Raw genomic sequence first — 19,323 nt, 5'->3', positions numbered from 1 at the left:
AAACACACACACACACACACACACACACACACACACACACACACACACACAGCAACAGAGATTCGCGTGATTCAGATAAAAAGAGGACAGGAGGAGAAGAAGTCTCTCCACAGGTCACCAAAACACACACATCCATCCTGGCAGAGCGAGACAGAGGAAAACCGAGAGCAGACGGATCCAGCTGAGTACAGTCCATGTGAGAAAAGGCGGAGAGAGCAGGCAGCAGATAGCCTCCAATACGAACAGCCAAGCGCCTGCACGGAGACGTTCGCGGCGCGCGCGTCGCCTCCGCTGCGCTTCTGTGTCCAGTGGTTCGGGCTGTAAGGATCTTACAATGTTCATATGCTCCTATGGACAAACAGCGGCATGCTCCTCTTTCTTGTTTCTTCATTCTTTATTCCAGACTCGAAATGGTTCATAAAATTACACACAAATACTAAAGACAGAAACAAAACAGAAAAAGAGCACGACACATATAAACTAAATAAACACTCTCTCCAGTGTCTCCAGAGCACAGAGGTGTACCAGACACTGCTCTGCCCAGGTTTGACAGAAGCTTGAATAATTTTATCATAAGAGTCCATGAGTCGCTTAATAAACTTAAAAATAAAATTTCTAATAACAGCATTTAGTGTTCTGACAGCTACACCACAAGTATTGTTGTTAATAATAATAATAATAATAATAATAATAGTTATTATTATTGTTTTCCAACATTATTACAAGCCTAGTAGTGTATGCAATAAATGCTGTGCAAAAATAAAAACGCCATTTAACGTAATTTATGTTTTATTACCCATTTATTAGTAAGGCTTTTATTTTGGTAGGGAGTCCATTTGACCCGTGACGTCAGGGGTCACGTGCTTCCGTTTTTTGGTTTTGAGACCTGAAACGAAAAAACGAAAAATTGAAATCCAAAAAACAAAATTCGGCCGTAATTTGCTTGTGTTGGTTTCGTTTTTGGTTTTGAATTGAGAAAGAAAAAACCGTTTTTTCGTTTTTTGGTTGAAAACGAAAAAAGGAAAATTGAGCCATTTTTTCCTTTTTCGTTTGTTGGTTTGGTCAGAAAAACAGATTATACTTTTGGCCCCTGACCCATTATGAGACTCATGATTAAAATTGATAATCAATTAGCAAAGCAAAAACATATTGAAATTCAATTCAAAATGTCAAATTTAAAAATGAAAATGCATTGGACAAAGTACTTTTTTTATTTTACTCTCAAGGCTGCATTTTGAGACTCATAATTAAAATTGATAATCAATCATTCAAACTGCATGTCAATTTTTATCCTCGAGACTGCTTATTCTGTGACTTAATTAAAATGAGTAAAAAAACAACATTCAAGGTTTAATTTTTAAAACATGCCCTAACAAAAACATGAAAATTCAATTCGAAATGTCAAATTTAAAAATGAAAATGCATTGGACAAAATGCTTTTTCATTTTACTCTGAAAGGTGCATTCAGGAATTTGCACGTTTCATGCTAAACAACGCCCCCTGCAGGCCTTGGGCGTGAATGCAGCTTAGTCAAACACTCGTGCCTGTGGCTTGCGTCCATGTACGTGCACGGAAGAGGGGAACTCCTTCCTCGCTCTTTTAGTAGCGCTCAAGTAAAATTTAAGTTTCTTTTGCCTGGTGTAGTCTGTGCTGGACTTTTGGCAGTGCTAGAAGCCAGTCTTTTCTAACTTTCTGGAAGCTCTATCCTCAATACTGCTCAGTTGGAGCTCGCTAATTATCTAGTGGAGCAATGGCGGACAAAACTAAAGCTAAGGAAGTCAGGCCAGTGGGAGCGCGCATTACGTCACATCCTCTCAAATTCTCCCCAAGAAATACTGGCGCTGGACCGGCACTGCAACTTTCAAGTGTTAAGCTGTTAGCGGTACTTGCAGTGAATATGTCAGGGCACATTCTACACATTATTGAATATTTGTAACATATTTATGGTGGAAAATAAGTATTTTTAAAGTTGAAAAACTCCTTAATGCACGTTTAAGGCTGCATTATGTGACTCATAATCAAAATTAAGAATCATTCATCCAAACTGCATTTTAATTTTCATGTTTCGGTTGCACATTTTGTATCACAACTTAAAAGAAAAAGCAGCATTTTCATGTCCACTCTGCAAAAAATTTACCAAAATTCGATTTCACTTCTATGGAGAGGAAAGTGAGTATTTATGATGCACGTGGCTTCCCATGGTGATGTTTTACTTCTCACTTTCAAAAGTGCAGCAGCACGGAGTCCACGTTTCCCTGCGTGCTTGGCTTGCTTCTTCCCTGCAGAATCTCAACTGACAGGGCTTCAGTGTGAAGACGCTGCCCAGAACTCCACACCAGGAGATGATTAGCCTGAAGAGCATCCTGGCCATCAAGGCTGGCTGTCAAATTATGTCCAGCTGGTGCACAGCCACAATATGCTTTACAGTGTTAGTCACATTCACACACAGTTACGTAGGGTGCTCGGCCCATATGGGGGAACAAGCGGGCGAATTTTGAAGAGGGTTCTCATCCAAATTATAAAATATGTAAAATTATTTTGTAACTCTGCAATCCAGCACAGGATATGCAAGAAAATAATGAACATGTTAAACTTATCCACTGAGAGTCGCACACATTAATGAATTCTGAGACTATTTTATTTCTGCCTATTGAATTTATTGACACTTTTCAAAGGTGAATTGTGATCCACAGGTTACAGGTGTTTCTTCTTTGGGTGAACTCCTGATCCAACAAAGAAATGTTCCCACCATAAACAGTCCTGCCTCCCAAAAAACACACGATATCTAATATACTAAACATCATCGATACATTGAAATGTACATTTATATTTGTAATAATTGAATCCTTTTCATGCCTCATTAAACTAATGTTTCCAGGAGATGACTGATCAGAAATGAAGGGAGTTTTTAACTGGAGCATGAGAATATTCAACGAATCTATTATTGTCTTTGACAAAAAATAAAAAGTAAAATAAAAATGATCCCACATAAAACCCAGGTCACAGTATTTTACATGAATCATTCTAAACTTCTCGCTTCATGTGCATAATTTTAGGTCATAATTGTTAAAAAGCTTTTGTGTTTCCCTGGAACAGACTTTAAAAATCTCTGTGTTTCAGTTTGTCTGACTGGTGTCATAAACAGGGTTTATCCGGAACAGTGCGGCTGGCTCGTCAGGGATCGTGGCATACTGATGGTCCTCTTCAGACTGGGAAAGAAAGACAAGAAGAAGAAGAAGGGATTTTCAAACAGGAGCACAGATGTAAGTATTCACTCATGAGACCTGCATAGCTTACATTTTGAGGATGAGTCTTGTTTGGTTGCTGAAAACCTTCAAGAGAGAAACACAGTACTTAAACAGAAAGACAACAGAAAAATATTTATTGTTTTCAATATAGCATTTGTACTTCACGAAGAGGAACGATGCAAACAGACACTATATTATAACTCTATACAAACATTTAAACAAAAATCATAATTTTTTTGCACATTCATTATTATTACACAAACTACATATATTGTTGGCAAGTTGTTTCAAGTGAAACACTGACATGTGGCAACAGTTTTACTTATTTGGGTGAACTGCCTTTTCCTTAATAGAATTATTCAAATCAATATCAGTTTTTGACAATACAGTGCATCTTCCTTTATAAAAAAAAAAAGACACATCCTGAAAAAGCTCACCTGCAGGAGGGTCAGCAGCAGGTATAGAGGTTATCTCACTGTAGCTCTCATCGTTACCTGCAGGCAGCTGGTTTGACAAACAGGGAAACAAAGTACAGATAACGAATGGCAACACTCTGAGTCATTAATTATAGCTAAGATTAATAAACTTCTGTCCACCTGAATGATCACTTTCTACCAATCAGTGATTAACTTGATGGTTTTATAGTTGAAAATAACAACAATGAATCATGAGTCTGATTATCCTAATTCCCAGGACCCCTCTCTCTCTCTCTCTCTCTCTCTCTCTCTCTCTCTCTCTCTCTCTCTCTCTCTCTCTCTCTCTCTCTCTCTCTCTCTCTCTCTCTCTCTCACACGCACACACACACACTAATTACCAGTCTTCCAATATTCCACATGTCCACAGAGTCACCTGTGAAGCAACAAGAGCAATAATTTACAAGAAGCTGATGCTATATGTTGTACTGTGTATAGGTATTCCTGTAACAGGTCTGATTTAAAAAAAAAAAAGGGGACATTACCAGTGTGGTTGGGCTGAGGCCTTAAAAAAAGTGACAATGAAGTGATTAATAGAATTGAATTTGAAGAGAAACGTGTCTTGTTTTGTTATTCTTTCATGAAACACGTGCAGCCTGAATGAAGTAACTGTTTTCTGTTGTTTCAGCAGCTTATATTTTTTTTAGGGTGCAAACATGGATCAATGCCGTACAGTTGCTCAGAGTTGGCGGAGGGATGTTGTACATTACGCAGAGATGGTGTTCTGTTCTCCCACAGTTCAATCTGATCATATTTACATCTCACTTCATCGAGGGCAGACTGATCACATAAAAAATGATGTTTCAGTTGAAATTTCATGTGGATTACCCCACATGACCACATATGCATGTGTAAAACTGTATAAAAGGATCAACGGTGAATCATCATTTCTACCTGACTTTGAGGAGGAAGGTGCCTGGACTGTATGACGGACATTAATCTGGAAGAAGTCATTTCACACCATCACAGAACCTGTACTGTTGCCACATATATCTACTGACATTTTAATGTGTTTTTATACCATCAACAGTCCTATGGGGGATCAGTCCAAGAGCACACGAGGTCAGTGCCAGATTGCATAAACTCATATTCATCCGCGTTTATCCCATTTGGCATTTTTCCTTTTTATACGACTGTACACCATCTTGTCTGATTTCGGAACGACCACCCAGAAATGCCTCACATTTCAGACTCTTGGCGCATATTGTGGATTGTGGACTGTTCACGTATAGCCCCACACCAGCCAGACCGCCACAGTCCACAACAAAAAAATTAAACATGCTGCATTTTGGGAAAAATTCTTTCGTACAGTCTCAGTGTGAACAGCTACATGTACTCATACAATCTCGCCCTCATTAAGCACTCCAGTCCACCATGACGGCGATCCGTGGACCTCAGTGGACTCAGTAGGTCAGTGCAGAAGGAGGGTAAGGTAATCTTAGTATTAGACAGGGAAAGGGGGAAAAACTCAGTCTGCATGTGCAAAATACTGTAAAAAAGTCTTACCTCTGGTGAAAATATTTATCTGAAAAACATCAAACATGAACATCATTAAATCATCACAGGAGCCAGTGGATTTAAGGATGGATTTAGTAATTTAACATTCTCACCACTTCTTCTTTTGCTGCAGAAAAGTGTCATTCCCATTAAGATAATGCCCACAGTCACTCCTAAGGACAATGGAAGCACCGTCCATTTCCAAAATGCTGTTTAACAAAATGAGTGTCAACATTTCCAATACTGGGTTGAACAACAAATCCAGGACATATTCACTGCTAAGCAGAATACAGCACTGAACAGCACTTCAAGTCAGGACACTTTTGGACAATATTGTGAGGAAACATAATACCAGCAGTGTTGACATGTAATACTCATGTTGAATCACCTCTTTTCTCCTTTGAAATAATCGATTCGTGAACAAATCCCACTGAGTAGGACAGCCCAATTGGGTAACGAGGGACAAATCAGTACTTTCATGGTTGCTGCAGCAATAATGGGGTGAATGGACGATACCGCTTGAACAGAGTCCAAAGCGCTTTACACTATATTATCTGCCATTCAAGGCACTCAATCCATCCACTGGGAGCAGTGAGGGGTTCAGTGTCTTGCTCAAGGACACTTCAGTGCAAGGACGGGGGAAGCTGGAAAATTAAACCAACAACCTCCCAATTGCGAGACGACCACTCTACAACCACCCCAAAGCTAAAGGTAGCCCTAAAGGTATGATAAAGACAGTAAATATTAACAGATTTTAAGATGCCCTCAGACATTCAGTCACTGGAAAACTCAGTAACGGTCACCTTTTTGTTTCATCAGTGTTCCAGGATCAGACTGTGAGCTGACTGTGTCACTCAATGTAGAAACAGTCAGACCTGTGGATTTGAATCATAGTTTGTTGAAAAGATATTCATTTTAAAATGACTATTATAAGTCAAAGTCACTGAGAAACTCTGCATCACCTGATGTTGAGGCAGGGCTTGAGGCTTCTGGTGTTGGTTTCCGTGATACAGAAGTAGAACTAAGAGTGCCACTCCATGGAGAGGAAGTAGGACCTGTGGGTTTTAATCATGATTTGCTGAAGATGATAAATAGACTACACCTATAGCACTTTTACACTGCAAATCACATTCACCCATTCACACATCAGAAGAGGCATCTGCCTTACAAAGCACTCAATCCGTCCACTGAGAGCAGTTAAGGGCTCAGTTTCTTGTTCAAGGACACTTCACCATATGGACAGGGGGAGATGGAGAATTAAACCAACAACCCTAACCGTAAGCCTGATTCTGAGATGTCCACTCAACCAACCAAGCCACAGCTGCCCCAAAGACACGAACTTGTAAAATGTTTTCAAAATGACTATTATAAGTCAAAGTCACTGAGAAACTCTGAATCACCTGATGTTGAGGCAGGGCTTGAGGCTTCTGGTGTTGGTTTCCGTGATACAGAAGTAGAACTAAGAGTGCCACTCCATGGAGAGGAAGTAGGACCTGTGGGTTTTAATCATGTTTTACTGAAGATGGTAAATAGACTATACTTATAGCACCTTTACACTGCAAATCACATTCACCCATTCACACACCAGAGGAGGCATCTGCCAGACAAAGCAATCAGTCCATCCACTGAGAGCAGCTAAAGAGGACATATTATGCTATTTTTTCACTTTGGGAAGAGTTTCTGAAAAGTAGTATGTGTTGCAGTAGCCTCATTATGACGTTCAAATTTGAAAATTGTCTGTTTCCTCCCTGTCTTGCTACATCACATTTTGTGAAAATGCCTGGTGAAACGGTCGAGTTTGAGTTTGGTCCGCTTATCCTGAAATAAGTGGATTTAACTCCTCCCCCTGAATGTGCCCCCACCGTGTGTGTGTGTGTGGGAGAGTGGGTGTGGACAGACGCGTTCATGTGCATCCTGGTAAGCAGGTTCAGAAACAGCCTGTTCTGAGGGGGGCTCCTCAGAGCGACTTTTTAGACCACTGAAACTCCGAACACAGGATGAATTTGGGGCGAACAAACTTACATACTATGTTTTTGGGCTTCTGAGACTTATATGACGTGACTGAAAAATAGCATCATATGTCCCCTTTAAGGGTTCAGTTTCTTGCTCAAGGACACTTCATCATATGGACAGGGGAAGATGGAAGATTAAACAAACAACCTCCCAATTGTGAGACGACCACTCTTCCAACCAAGCCGCCCCAAAGACGTTAACTTTTAAAATGTTTTCAAAACTGTTTTCAGTCAAAGTCACTGAGAAACTCTGTATCACCTGATGTTGAGGCAGGGCTTGAGGCTTCTGGTGTTGGTTTACGTGGTGTTACTGAGGCAGAAGTAGAACTAACAGTGTTACTCCATGGAGACGAAGTCACACCTGAAAAGTTTCAAGACTTTCTGAAAAACAGATCATCCAGGCATTGTCATATTGTGGATTTTTAGGGTGTATGTCCCACCTGTGGTCACACTGAAAGGTACAGTCATCGGGGTCGTGGTCCATTCATACATATCTGCAATTATAAAAGCAAGAAATCAGTGTTTATTCTACAATTTCATTTAGCAGACTTTGTCCAAAGCAATGTACAACACTGGGGGAATTTCAGGGTTCAGGGTCTTGCCCAAGGGCACTTCAACATGTAGTCAGGATAATGCGGGAATTGAACGCACAACATTCCAATTGTGGGACGACCACTCTCCCCACTGAACCGCAGCCTCCCTCTAATTTACAAGGAAAAAGCTTCTCTGAAAGTTATGTGTCCCTAACAAAGGTTTAATTTGAAAAATATCTGAAAAACTGAGATGTATAATATTTACACAGGCAGACACTGTACAGAAATCCTGTGTTGAAGTACACTGCTTCTGAATTGTACTAAAGCAAAAGCAATGCTGCTTCTTTTTTTGTAAACCCGACATTATAAAATGCTCTTTGTCTCAAACTGGCTTTATCACATCATCAGCCGTAGGGTATCTATCCATTCATCTTTTATTTACTTTACCTAACAGGATTGTAGGACTCTGGAATCAGCTGACTCTGAGTGAAAACAGGGTTCAGGATGGACGGGTCACTAATCCATGAGCAGCATTATGTCCATAAAAATTACACTCCCTCTTTCTGGACTGTGGGCTCCTCATGGAGGAATTCTTGTGTCTTCTGGAGTTCTTCAGAGCCATGCCGTCCAGGACACACACTCCTGGTAGGGCCAGGTGGACAGGTCTGGACTGAAGGCTCAGAAAACAAGCCCAAAACCTAACCTGGTGAGGAGGAAAACTATTTTGTGTTTGTTTGTGCTTCTGCACCAACAATAACTCAGAGTTGTCAGCCTTGTAGGGGGAGTGAGAGAGGTCCTGGAAAAGACACCATCATCCGATTCCATACTCTTACTGGTGACTTTAACTCTCACGCTGTAACAACCAGGTAACCTGGACGGAGGTGACTGGGAGGAACGGTCTGCTCAGCCTGAATTGATGCGGTGACCTGTTGTTAGACTTTTGTGCTTGTCAAGGATTGTCCATGGACATGGAAGGAGTTGGCCTCAAAGAGGAGTTTCTGTGAACCTGTGTTCATCCAGAGACGACATCCTCTGACCTCGAATTAGGAAAGCGTCTGGAGCTGGAAGGAACACACTCCTCTCAATGCGAGAGGAGAGCTTGAGGTTTCTGACATTGGTTAACATGATGTTACAGAGATAGAAGGTGAACTAACAGCTTTACTCCATGTAGAAGAAGTCAGATCTGCAAAGTTTCATGACTTGTTGAAAAACAATAAATCCAGTCAGTGTCACATTATGGAGATCTTTAAGGTGCATGTCTGACTAGAGAGAAAATAGATATCTGACATTTATATTCTGTAAAAGTCATTTTTGGAAACAGAAACTGTGTAAACATCCTGGAGCCTACAGTTAAAATCATAAATCATATCAATCAATCATTAATCATAAATCACAACTGAACAAAAATATGTAACACAGTTAACAGGGAATTAAACAAGTTGAGACTTTCTTTCTGTTTCACACCTTCAAAACACATATTCCATCATCATCAAGAGAAAACAAACAGCAGTTTTTACTTACTTTCTATCCTGATGGAGAGGATGTGGCTGTCTGGAGAAATCTGGTCTGCTCCTCTGTGCTTCACAGTGTAATAACATGTTAGGTCAACCTGAGCAGGTGAAGTCTGTTTTGCAAGAAACAGAAGGTCAACTCCTCCCAGGTACCGATCACAGGAGATGGACTGTGAAACTTTTGTTCTCATGAACTTCAAATAACACCCAGTCACGGGAAAAGATGACGGAGTCGAGCACTTTAACATGACTGAATCCATCTCTGTGATCACTGCAGGATATCCTGTCAGTTCAGGACGAGGAACTGGAAATGAAACACATGATGAAATATTTATTACTTTACAGTTATTACTACCAAACACAACCCTTCAGCCTCTTAAGAGGCTTCTATTAATGTGATGAACAGTTTGCAGGCGTCTCTGCTGGAGCCTGACAGACAGACTGTCAGTGAGTTGGTTCAATGTTGTCATAAAATCAAGTAATCACATTTCCTCAGGCCTCAGTCTTGATTCAACGTTCTACCTACTGTGACCCAGTCATCTACACCGTGTTCAAACAGCACCGGCGCTCATCCCACAAATGCATGTTTCTTGGTCAAATGCAAAGTGAAATAAACAGAATGATTTTAGCAGAAGAACAGTCAAAGCAAAGAAATAGTCCATCAAAAAGTAATAATTTTGTTTTGATATTCTCAGATTACAAGAGCATACTTACTGCGTATGATGACAGTGGAAATGTTGCTCTTGGGAGATTGATTTGCATCCAGGTAAAAACATCTCACTTCAACTTCAGACGGTGAGCTTTGCTCCGCCATTGAGAGCAGTTCTTTTCCTGTCAGTGTCTTCAAACAAGAGAAACTTTTGGCAGGTTTTTGTCTTGAAAATTCAAAATAACATGTTGACAGATTAACAGATGGTGGAAGCTGACAGCTGATTGTGACTGGATCTGTCTCTGTGATCTCCAGTGGTTCCACCATCAGCTTTGGTTGGAGAAGATCTGAAAAGTTGAAGAAAAACTTTCTGTTTAAATAACTCAGTTTACACTATGTGCAGGATATATACTGTATAATATATCTGCTATTTCTCAGTATAGCAGTGTAGTTATTTACTGTTTATCATGATGGTTGATGAATCGCTGTCTGGAGATGTAGAATTAATTGCATCAAGCTTTACAGAGTAAGAACATTTCAGTTCCACCTCAGCAGGTGAGGTCTTCTTTATCTTCTGGAGCAACTCTGCTCCTGTCAGCGTCTGAACACACAAGCCTTCAGATATCTTCAAGGTCGAGTGGTAGAAATCACACTGAGACACAGGAATATCTGATGAAGTGTGACAGCTCACTGTGACCGAGTCTGTCTCTGTGATCAGCAATGAATTCACTGAGACTCTGGGTTGAAGGAGGGCTGAAAATTCAGAAGGATAATTTGCAAAGTAACACTCGTGTCAAACAGCATTCAGCTACAAACAGTCAAATTGTTGATAAGAATTTTTAACAAACTGACCGTGTGCATTATTCTTTACAAAGGCACCTGCCAAACAAGTAAGAAGCAGGAAAAGACACATTAAATGCTCATCTGTTATTTCTCACGCTATCCCTGCCTGGTTTTAACAGTTTGATGTTAAAGTGAGAAACAGAATGATAAACATTAATTAATAAATATTCAGAAAAAAATCATTACTAGTATTTTAAAGAAAAAAATGTATACAACAGTTTGTACTCACATATAAAGACAAATAGCAGCAGCTGAGCAGCCATAATGAAGCTAAACACCAGAAGTCTTCTGTTTCACTTTTCTGTTGAAGCTTCTCTTTAAAGAGCATCCTCTCACAACAGTGTGGTCTGAACTGACCTACCAAAACCACCGGAACAGAAATGTCACTCTCTCAGTTTGACACAACTTCAATCAGAAGAAAAACCCTCAGGTACACACAGTATGTTTGTCTTAATAAAAGTGTCTATCATAATACTGAAATGTTTAAATGGATTGACTGTTAAAGAATTGGAAGCTAAAAAAATAGGTGCAGCAGCAGAGGGTCACGTTTTCTGGGGCAAGATGGAATGTTGGTAAATGCAGGCCTCTTTAGGCAATGAACAATATCTTACACATAACAATATATGCAATATATACTCTGAACACCTCACAGCATCCACATGAGGCTATAAGTTAAGATGACGGACTGCATTTTAAGTTGACACAGTATTTTTAAAAACTCACGGTACAAATAAGATTCAACTTACACATGAGAATGACAGACAAGAGGAACTGAATGGAACTGAGACTGTCCAACCCAGCAGAAAAGAAACTTGAAATGAGGAAGAAATGAATGTCTTTTTGCAGAACTTCCTCCCATGAGACCCTTTCTCTGCACAGTAAAAACAAATCCCCAGCCAGTTCAAATGAGGGACAAAATCCCTCTCTGAGCCTAAAGTCTGTTTGTTGATAAAGAATGCAACCCTTGCACGATATGCCAGACCTATGTTGGATTTGTATTGAGGTCCTGTCAAAAGACAGGTGAACTTCAACTTCAGCTTTTTGAAATTCATGAGACTTGCATGCTGTGTAGTACTTTATGAAATAAGTCACTGCATTGCATGATGGGTATAGATTTAACTGGTTCCAAGCAAAGCAGGTTGCCAAATATGTGAGGAATATCACAGTCCTCTTTATAGTTTTAGGAAGACTTTTTGGGGGGGATATTTTCTAATGTCTCTTTAGAAATTAACCTATTTCTATTTTATGCATTTCAAACTCCTCAAGTGGCAGCATCAAGTGGCTGGTCGTTGATGGAGCACACCCCTGAAGGTGCTGGAGAACAACCAAGCCAAGATCCTGTGGGATGGTGTTGGTCAATCAGCCTGACATTGTGGTGGTGGATAAACATGAGAAAAGAGCAGTAGTGCTCAATATTGTGATCCCCAGTGACAGCAACATCAGGAAACAAGGAACAGCTGGAGAAATACCGAGGGATGATAAAGCAGCGAGAGAAGATGTGGGGTGTGAAGGCAACCGTGGTGCCAGCTGTGGTCGCTGTCCGCCCTGGTCTGGGGGTGTCACTCCTGGCTTGTCCTGCACCGCGGGGCTCCTGGGTGACAGAAGTGTCTACTGCCACCAGCGGCTCGCCCTCTGGAGGGAAGTTCTTTTCCCTCTAGACCTCATCTCCAGACCCCTTTATCCTAGTCGTCTAACATGACCAAATATGTACAACACACACATCCGGGGAACTTGGCGCGCCGTGTCGGGGGAGGGCTGCTCGGATCGGTTGGTCTGCTCATTTGGCCTTCCTCACGGTCAGGGGTGGGTACTGCCCCTCAGTTTTAATCGCAAACAACACAAACTTCATCACTTCTCATGAGCATACTGTATCTGTCTGACTGCTATGAGGGTAGCTTCCGATGGGGGCCGGTTCTCCTGGGTATGGTCATGGCCCTCTACCTGAGTGGGTGGGGTTGGCTCATGGGCTCTTGGGCCCTGGGCCCTCTGCTTTGCCGGCCCTGGGTGTCCAGTGCCTTGTGGGGCCGGCGTCTGCCTGCAAGTCTTGATCCTCTGGGGCCCGGGTCTCGAGGCCGCCAAGGATCCCGGCCGGGGCCTTCCTCTGCCCACTTCTGAACGGGTGCATGGACGTCTGCCTGGGGGAGTGGTTTGGATCTGGTATCTGGGATCGCTGCCGGTTGTCTGGGCCTTGACGGCCTCTCTGGCCTGCTTCTTCTCAGTGGTCAGAGGTCGTATATGCATGATCACTGTTTCATTTTCAGGATCTGACCTTTAATCACTCTTCATATTCTGCATGTGGACTCGGTCACCTTGTTGTCTTGTGGTGTTTCAGACTAATGACTGTCTCGATTAGGTCTCTCCTGATGCCCTTATGTAATTTGATGCCTGAATCCTCAGCTTGTGTTCCAGATAACTACAAGCTATCTTCTCTAACAAAAGTTCGTAGGATGCCCTCTGTCATATCTTCATGCAGGTGCAGTAGCCGGTCGTCTGGAGTGTCGATTATAATAGAAAGACCATTCTGTCTTTGCTCTCTCTTCCTTCTCTTCACTCTTTTTCACTTGTTTCCCTCACTCGCTGTCTCTCTTCATGTCTTTCTGTCCCCCTGTCAGGTCCAGCAATGTCTTGCATCAGTGTTCAAAATAAATAAAATTAATTAAGAAGCCATGTCATCAAAAAGAGCTTTATACTTATAAGCTCCTCTCAGAAGAGCAAATTTGTTGGGCACACAGCAACCAGACCTCAGGATAGGTTAAATTAAAGAAAAGAAAGAATGAAAAAAGTGGTGCCAGTAGTGATCGGGGGATCGGGGCACGAGCTGGATGCATGGCTCCAGGAAATACCAGGAACAACATCTGAGACCTCTGTCCAGAAGAGCGCAGTGTTAGGAACAGCAAAGATCCTGCAGAACCCTCAAGCTCCCAGGCCTCTGGTAGAGGACCCGAGCTTGAAGGAGAGGCTGCCCAGGAAGTGCGAGAACACCGTTTTTTGTTTTTCAGTGTGTGGTTTTGAAGTATCAAGCTTCAAGACAATTTTTGCAATTTAATATAAATGAACCTAAAGTTATCGATATAAATGATAATTCCATGACTTTGTATTCTGTACATTGTTTTCTAAGTTGTGATACAATTCTGTCTGAATTCATAGGTCGCAAGGTGAGATAATGGCCCGATCTTTTAAATTCCATTAAACTTGCAAGAATCATGAGACTGAAAATGTCCTTCTACATGTGAAATATTGTGAAAAGATAAGTTGCCTCAGTCATTGTCTGTTAATTCAAATATGAATATAAAACCTGGTGAAGATACAGTGACAAAAAGAGTTATTTTAGTGAATTTAGAATTTACTTAACTCACTGTCATGGAGTATATGTTTGTGTGAATGCAGAACTGAACAACCTCTGCAGAGTAAAACAGCTCTTGTAACCTGAGCAGTGAAGCCTGATGAGACGTTCTCAGCAGCTCAGTTCCTGTCAGCGGACAGTTTCGAAGAATGCACTTCACACACTCTGAAAATAAGACTGTGGCAGCTCTATAGGAAGTGGCTTCACTGCTCAATCTGCCTCTGTGATCGCTGCTCATTAATTGTCGGCGTTTGCTGGAAGAAGCAATAATTTCAATGCATGCTCCCTTCAGAGAGGCAAACAAGTCTTACAAGTTACATTTGATCATCCCGTGCATTATCCTGGATAAGATTTAAATCATGAAGTTCAAACTGTAACAAGAAAAGCCACATACCTGGTCTCACACGTTTTCATTTTCTATTTGTAATCACCAACCAAAGGTCTGGGAATGTTGTCACTCACTCAATATTCAAAACATTACAAACACATTTAAAGAATATCTGAGCAGAATGTCAAATACAAATGACATTTTCTATGATTGTCTCCTCAAAGAAGGACATTAATTTGTGATCAAACATTATCAAATGTCCACAAACAACATCCTAATGAATGTACAGATAGTAAAAATAAGACAGCTGCTGCACCAGTGAACACATCTGTTTTCATATTTCTTTTGTAAAAGTAAAAATGGACAAAGTCCAGACTGTTTACTGTGTGAAGAGTGGGTGGTGCTGCAGCACCTCCTGTCGGACAGTAGGAGACCAACACCTCTGAAACGTATCGACTGAGCACTAATTCACTAGAGGCTTTGTGTGAAACGTTCACTGATACAACTGCATTTTTTTCATTTAAAAAAATCGAATGTATCAGACTGAGAGACTATCTGACTGCAGCTCTCTGTGCTTTACAGGGAGGAATTGTAGGTATGATTGTCGGTCTGGTGTTGACACTGAGGATGGGATCAGAGACCAGCATTACAGACCTACTGCTGAAAAGGAAAACCCTCTTTCAGTCAGCGAAAATACTGTCCAACATTTTGTGACAGTAGTTCTTTCAACCAGCACGGTCACTCTGACCACACATCTGCTATCAAACTGCACAATGTTCAGAGTCTGGCTGTTCAGTTCGCGTCGGTACTGTCGGTACTATCCACAAATTTTGTCAGAACACATTAAAATCTGTACCATGCCAAACTGTACCACACTGGCATATTCTGCACAGTCATGTTGGTGAGCCTGATGAAAGGTGACCTGACATCTACTTTAACTGCAAATGCACAACATGTGTGCTACAATAGAGAGGATTTTCATTTCTGCATTTCACATTGGATCGCAAGCAAGATCAGCTGAACTCATGAGTAAGGCGCTTTCCTCTGCTCATGTAGAAAGGTATTTCTGTGTTGGATGCGTAGAACGAGTCCGCTGTTCGCAAAAGTAGCTGGAACAGTGTGATTGTGGGTTTCTCTGCTGAGAGGATTTAATACTTATGGAAGATCTGGGATAGATAGAAGATATGGAATTTCCACACCAATGTGGAAAAGTGCAAAATACACTATTCCATTTTCATTAGCTTTATTTTAAAATAAAATTCTTAACTATTGTTTAAGCTTGGAATTGTCTTTTCTTTTTTGCATACTCTTTTGCTTTCTTGATGTCTTGTTTTGTCTCTATGATTTCAATTATATGTTTCTTTGTCCTTATGAAGCATTTGAATTACTTTCTGTATGAATAGTGGTATACAAATAAACTTGCCTCAGATTTATTTGTTAGAAATAGCAATGTTATATATATATATATATATATATATATATATATATATATATATATATATATATATATATATATATATATATATATGTATACATATATGTATGTGTATATATATATATATATATATGATGTATTTCAAACTTGTTGCTGTAATTCTAATTTATGATTAAGATATTAGTAGGAACATGTGTGAAAACTAATGTAAAACTGTATGAAAACTTCAGTATATGCTGCTAAATACAAGAAATGAGGAATGAATTTAATTCTGGATCATGTGGCAACAGAAAAATAGCACAAACTCACTGCATCTCTTCCACACTGACTGAGCTCCTCCCATTTCCTGTTCTACAGTGAAGGGCTGCAACTGCTTCACTTTGATTCCCCTTTGTTCACTTGTTCTCGCTGATATTAGATTCCAGCTTTATTTTGTACATGGACAGTGTCCATTACTTCATTCTTCGTTGATGGTTATTGCTTAACGTTTCAGTTTAAAAAGAAAGGTGGTCAGTTGTTTATTAACCCGATACTTAAGTATTGACAGGAATTGTTCCCGTTGTATGACCTGCCTGTTCAAATTGCAAGTATAGTTACTATTTGTCAATAAAAATCATTGCACAGTGTTCAAACCTGGTACAAAACATCCACAGAAAAACATACTGAGCGTCAGTGGATGGATTAATCAGTGAAAACATTGAGGAAAGAATCAAGGAGTGGCACAAGTGAAGGCTCCTCACCCTGCGATTAGATTAGATCAGATTTTGATTTGTCATATACACATACGGGTATAGCGGTGAAAGTTAATGGTTTGGCTATGAGATGTACTTGTAAGCAGTAAAATTAATCTGCACTGCGTAGGGGGAACGGTTGAGCTTTGGACTCGGTTACAGGCATGTCCTTTGTCTCCTTGACAACAGACAATTGAGGAAGTTTACAAAGCGCAGCCCTGCCCACTTCTACCTGCCACCACGCCAGTAAAATGACCCTTCAGTCTCGTCGGGCTGCAGGAAGAGGACAGTCTGCTGCGACATGGAGGCAGACGCACCAACAGGGAACTGAACCTGAACCCACAAACGGTGAGTCAAATGAATTTCCCATGATTCAGTCAGCGGCATTAATGACTTGGTGAATGTTCAGATGTAGCTTAGTCAAAGTTTAGTATGAAAACAAGGAACGGACGTGGTTCTGTTAATCAGCTCCAGGAAACCAGGGCCACTTTTGGATTGTACTCTGATGTACTTTGATCAAAGTCGCCTACTTCTACACCCGTGTGTAACGTGACCTGGTTATCAAGCTCCGTCTCATGGCCAAGTTTTCACAAAAGGCACCAGAGGGTTTAATTTGTGAGCACGCTCAAACCTTTGACCAAAAATAAAGTCTCTTAAAAGCATTGCTCAGTTTTAAAAAGAAGTATGAGTCTGTTTTGCTTTGTCTTTCTCCACAGGACTCTGCTGACATGGATACGACCGTTGCCATCTTCGCCTGGTGCCTTCTGGCTCTTTCTCCTCTGGCACAAACAGGAAATAACACTTCAACTGTTCCACCGCCAACATCTCCTTTCAACCTGACAGATGTGACAACAACCTCACCTAACTCTACAGTAAATGCAACCGCTGCTTCATTTCCGACTGAGGGCTCGACGCAGTCTGCCGACACGAGCCCGGCTCCGGCCGCCGGCAGCACGGAAAGCTCAACTGAGAGCACGAGTTACTCTGAGATTCCTCAGTCATCCACCAGCTTGTCTAATGTGACAAACTCAACAACTACCGCTGAATCGTCACGGCTGAATTTAACAACAGCAGACGCAAACCAGACCACCGTCATCCAGACAACCACATCTGCTGCTTCACATTCATCTCAAACTGTCGCCACGACTTCAGTTTCAGAGAACAAAACCACACAAGGTACTCATCAGGGTCCGTCTGCCAGGTTTCACAAATAATTAAACTTTGTTCAGTGTTCTCTGCTCACAGATTAACATTTCTTCCTGCAGGTTTAGGGTTGAATCCCTCCGAAAAGAGAATGACAATCGTCTTCAGCGTTGTTCTGGGAACGGTTGTTGCGATTATGATGATCATGTTGACGTTCCACAAATGCAAACACAAAATCCAGTACTTGCATCAACCCCTTAGCAATGCGGACAACTCAGGTAAGGCCTTTCCTTCGTTATACAGTCTGAGACATTCCGTTTGGTGCTGCAGTTAAAGATGCCTATTTATTTTCAACAGATGGGTTTTCGGTGGACGGTGACACTCTTGTGATTTCCGGAGGACTTTATGACGGCCATCCCATCTATGATAATGTACCACCGCCCTCTGAAGACCAGTCTCAATTCCGACTTGAGTTTCTCCATTAAACAAAATCCCTGCAGTTCGAAGTATCTTGTTTGCTGCTTGACAAAAACAATGTTCATCAAAAACTACACTTTTACAGAGATGGATTGAGCGGTCATGGACACAAGCTTCAAATATCTAAAACTGGGTAAATTGAATATTGTTTTCACCTCTACTGCATCACTGTCAATACAAGGACACTTTAGTAACAACAACACCTTCTCCAACACCAACAACACAAACTTGAACAAAAATTAAAAGCTGGAGAAATCAACAGTAACCCAGAAAACATCTTCTACACTGTAACAAAGAGTTTGAAATTATCTTTTACATCTGTGGACAAAGACACAAAAAAGTTAAACAATAACACTGAACTTTTTGTACTATTCATTCCAGTCTATTTGGTCATAAAAATATAATCTACGCATGTTAAACTCTCAGGGCTATCAATGTAAACTTGTTTAATTTTAGTATTGTGAATCGTGTATGTATATGCAATAGAGCTGCTCAAGCAAAGATCTTCTCACTGGTCTTTTGTTGTCCGAGCTTTTAACAGCAGTCCAACCCTCAGCTCTCAATGTTTTCATTGCAGCCAGATTTAAGAAAGATTAAGATTCTTCATAATTCACTATTAGCATGACCCTGAATCTAAAGGAAAGCATGTTTTAAAGAAGTGGCAAGTGCTTGAGCTGTCTTAATTTACCATACATCAAATAAAGGGAGTAAATATGTGTGACAGACGACTGATATTTGCAGAGCAAAGAACTGGTGTCGGAACATTTTAAAAACTACAGCAAGACGAGAAATGAGGCAAAAATGATCTCTTGTTGAAGTTTTGCAGAAACAACTTGGTGTATGCTCTGCTGTGTCAACAGAATCAACAAGAAATAAGGACGTTTTTGAGTTTTACTGCAGTGTGAACGCAGTGGGAGCTCAGTGTTTTTTGTTTTTTTTTTTTGGTGGGGGGTGTATACAAACTACAGGGATTATGTATCTCACACCCTTCTGAGGAAGTTGTGCCTTGCTCATAACAGAATACGCAGTGTTTTGTGTGACTGGACTCAGTACATAAAGGTCCATAGATAGATACACCTGCCAAGATGGACCTCGACCAC

General features: G+C 40.9%; 1 protein-coding gene and 1 long non-coding RNA gene across 8 annotated transcripts in view; one reads left to right on the top strand and one right to left on the bottom strand.

Moving 5' to 3' along the window:
• LOC115388992 (flocculation protein FLO11-like) overlaps nucleotides 1-11,103 on the bottom strand; it is a 34,571-nt gene extending 23,468 nt beyond the window's left edge. Inside the window, exons 1-17 of one of the 7 annotated variants that reach the window (XM_030092332.1) lie at nucleotides 10,996-11,103; nucleotides 10,776-10,802; nucleotides 10,383-10,676; nucleotides 9,989-10,270; nucleotides 9,285-9,578; nucleotides 7,671-7,724; nucleotides 7,490-7,591; nucleotides 6,619-6,711; nucleotides 6,181-6,273; nucleotides 6,022-6,093; nucleotides 5,332-5,427; nucleotides 5,228-5,246; nucleotides 4,207-4,226; nucleotides 4,063-4,097; nucleotides 3,686-3,752; nucleotides 3,298-3,332; nucleotides 2,642-3,209 (exon numbers count right to left, since the gene is read on the bottom strand). In XM_030092332.1, coding sequence (XP_029948192.1) covers nucleotides 3,117-3,209; nucleotides 3,298-3,332; nucleotides 3,686-3,752; nucleotides 4,063-4,097; nucleotides 4,207-4,226; nucleotides 5,228-5,246; nucleotides 5,332-5,427; nucleotides 6,022-6,093; nucleotides 6,181-6,273; nucleotides 6,619-6,711; nucleotides 7,490-7,591; nucleotides 7,671-7,724; nucleotides 9,285-9,578; nucleotides 9,989-10,270; nucleotides 10,383-10,676; nucleotides 10,776-10,802; nucleotides 10,996-11,029 — 1,710 coding nt within the window. In that variant the 5' untranslated portion in view covers nucleotides 11,030-11,103 and the 3' untranslated portion in view covers nucleotides 2,642-3,116. Of the gene's footprint in view, nucleotides 1-2,641; nucleotides 3,210-3,297; nucleotides 3,333-3,685; nucleotides 3,753-4,062; nucleotides 4,098-4,206; nucleotides 4,227-5,227; nucleotides 5,247-5,331; nucleotides 5,428-6,021; nucleotides 6,094-6,180; nucleotides 6,274-6,618; nucleotides 6,712-7,489; nucleotides 7,592-7,670; nucleotides 7,725-9,284; nucleotides 9,579-9,988; nucleotides 10,271-10,382; nucleotides 10,677-10,775; nucleotides 10,803-10,995 lie in introns of those variants that run through there. The other 6 variants (XM_030092335.1, XM_030092337.1, XM_030092338.1 and 3 more) reach the window with 6 other exon arrangements.
• A 5,738-nt stretch (nucleotides 11,104-16,841) lies between these two features.
• LOC115388939 (uncharacterized) lies at nucleotides 16,842-18,889 on the top strand. Its single transcript, XR_003931534.1, has 4 exons — nucleotides 16,842-16,951; nucleotides 17,320-17,779; nucleotides 17,869-18,024; nucleotides 18,104-18,889. It is a non-coding gene; the product is annotated as an uncharacterized LOC115388939 (long non-coding RNA).
• Nucleotides 18,890-19,323: the final 434 nt, after the last annotated feature.

This window comes from Salarias fasciatus, chromosome 5 (assembly GCF_902148845.1).
Source record: "Salarias fasciatus chromosome 5, fSalaFa1.1, whole genome shotgun sequence".
NCBI classification, from domain to species: domain Eukaryota; kingdom Metazoa; phylum Chordata; class Actinopteri; order Blenniiformes; family Blenniidae; genus Salarias; species Salarias fasciatus.
Note: the sequence above shows the minus strand (reverse complement) of the source record. Positions and strands in the feature narration are given on the sequence as shown.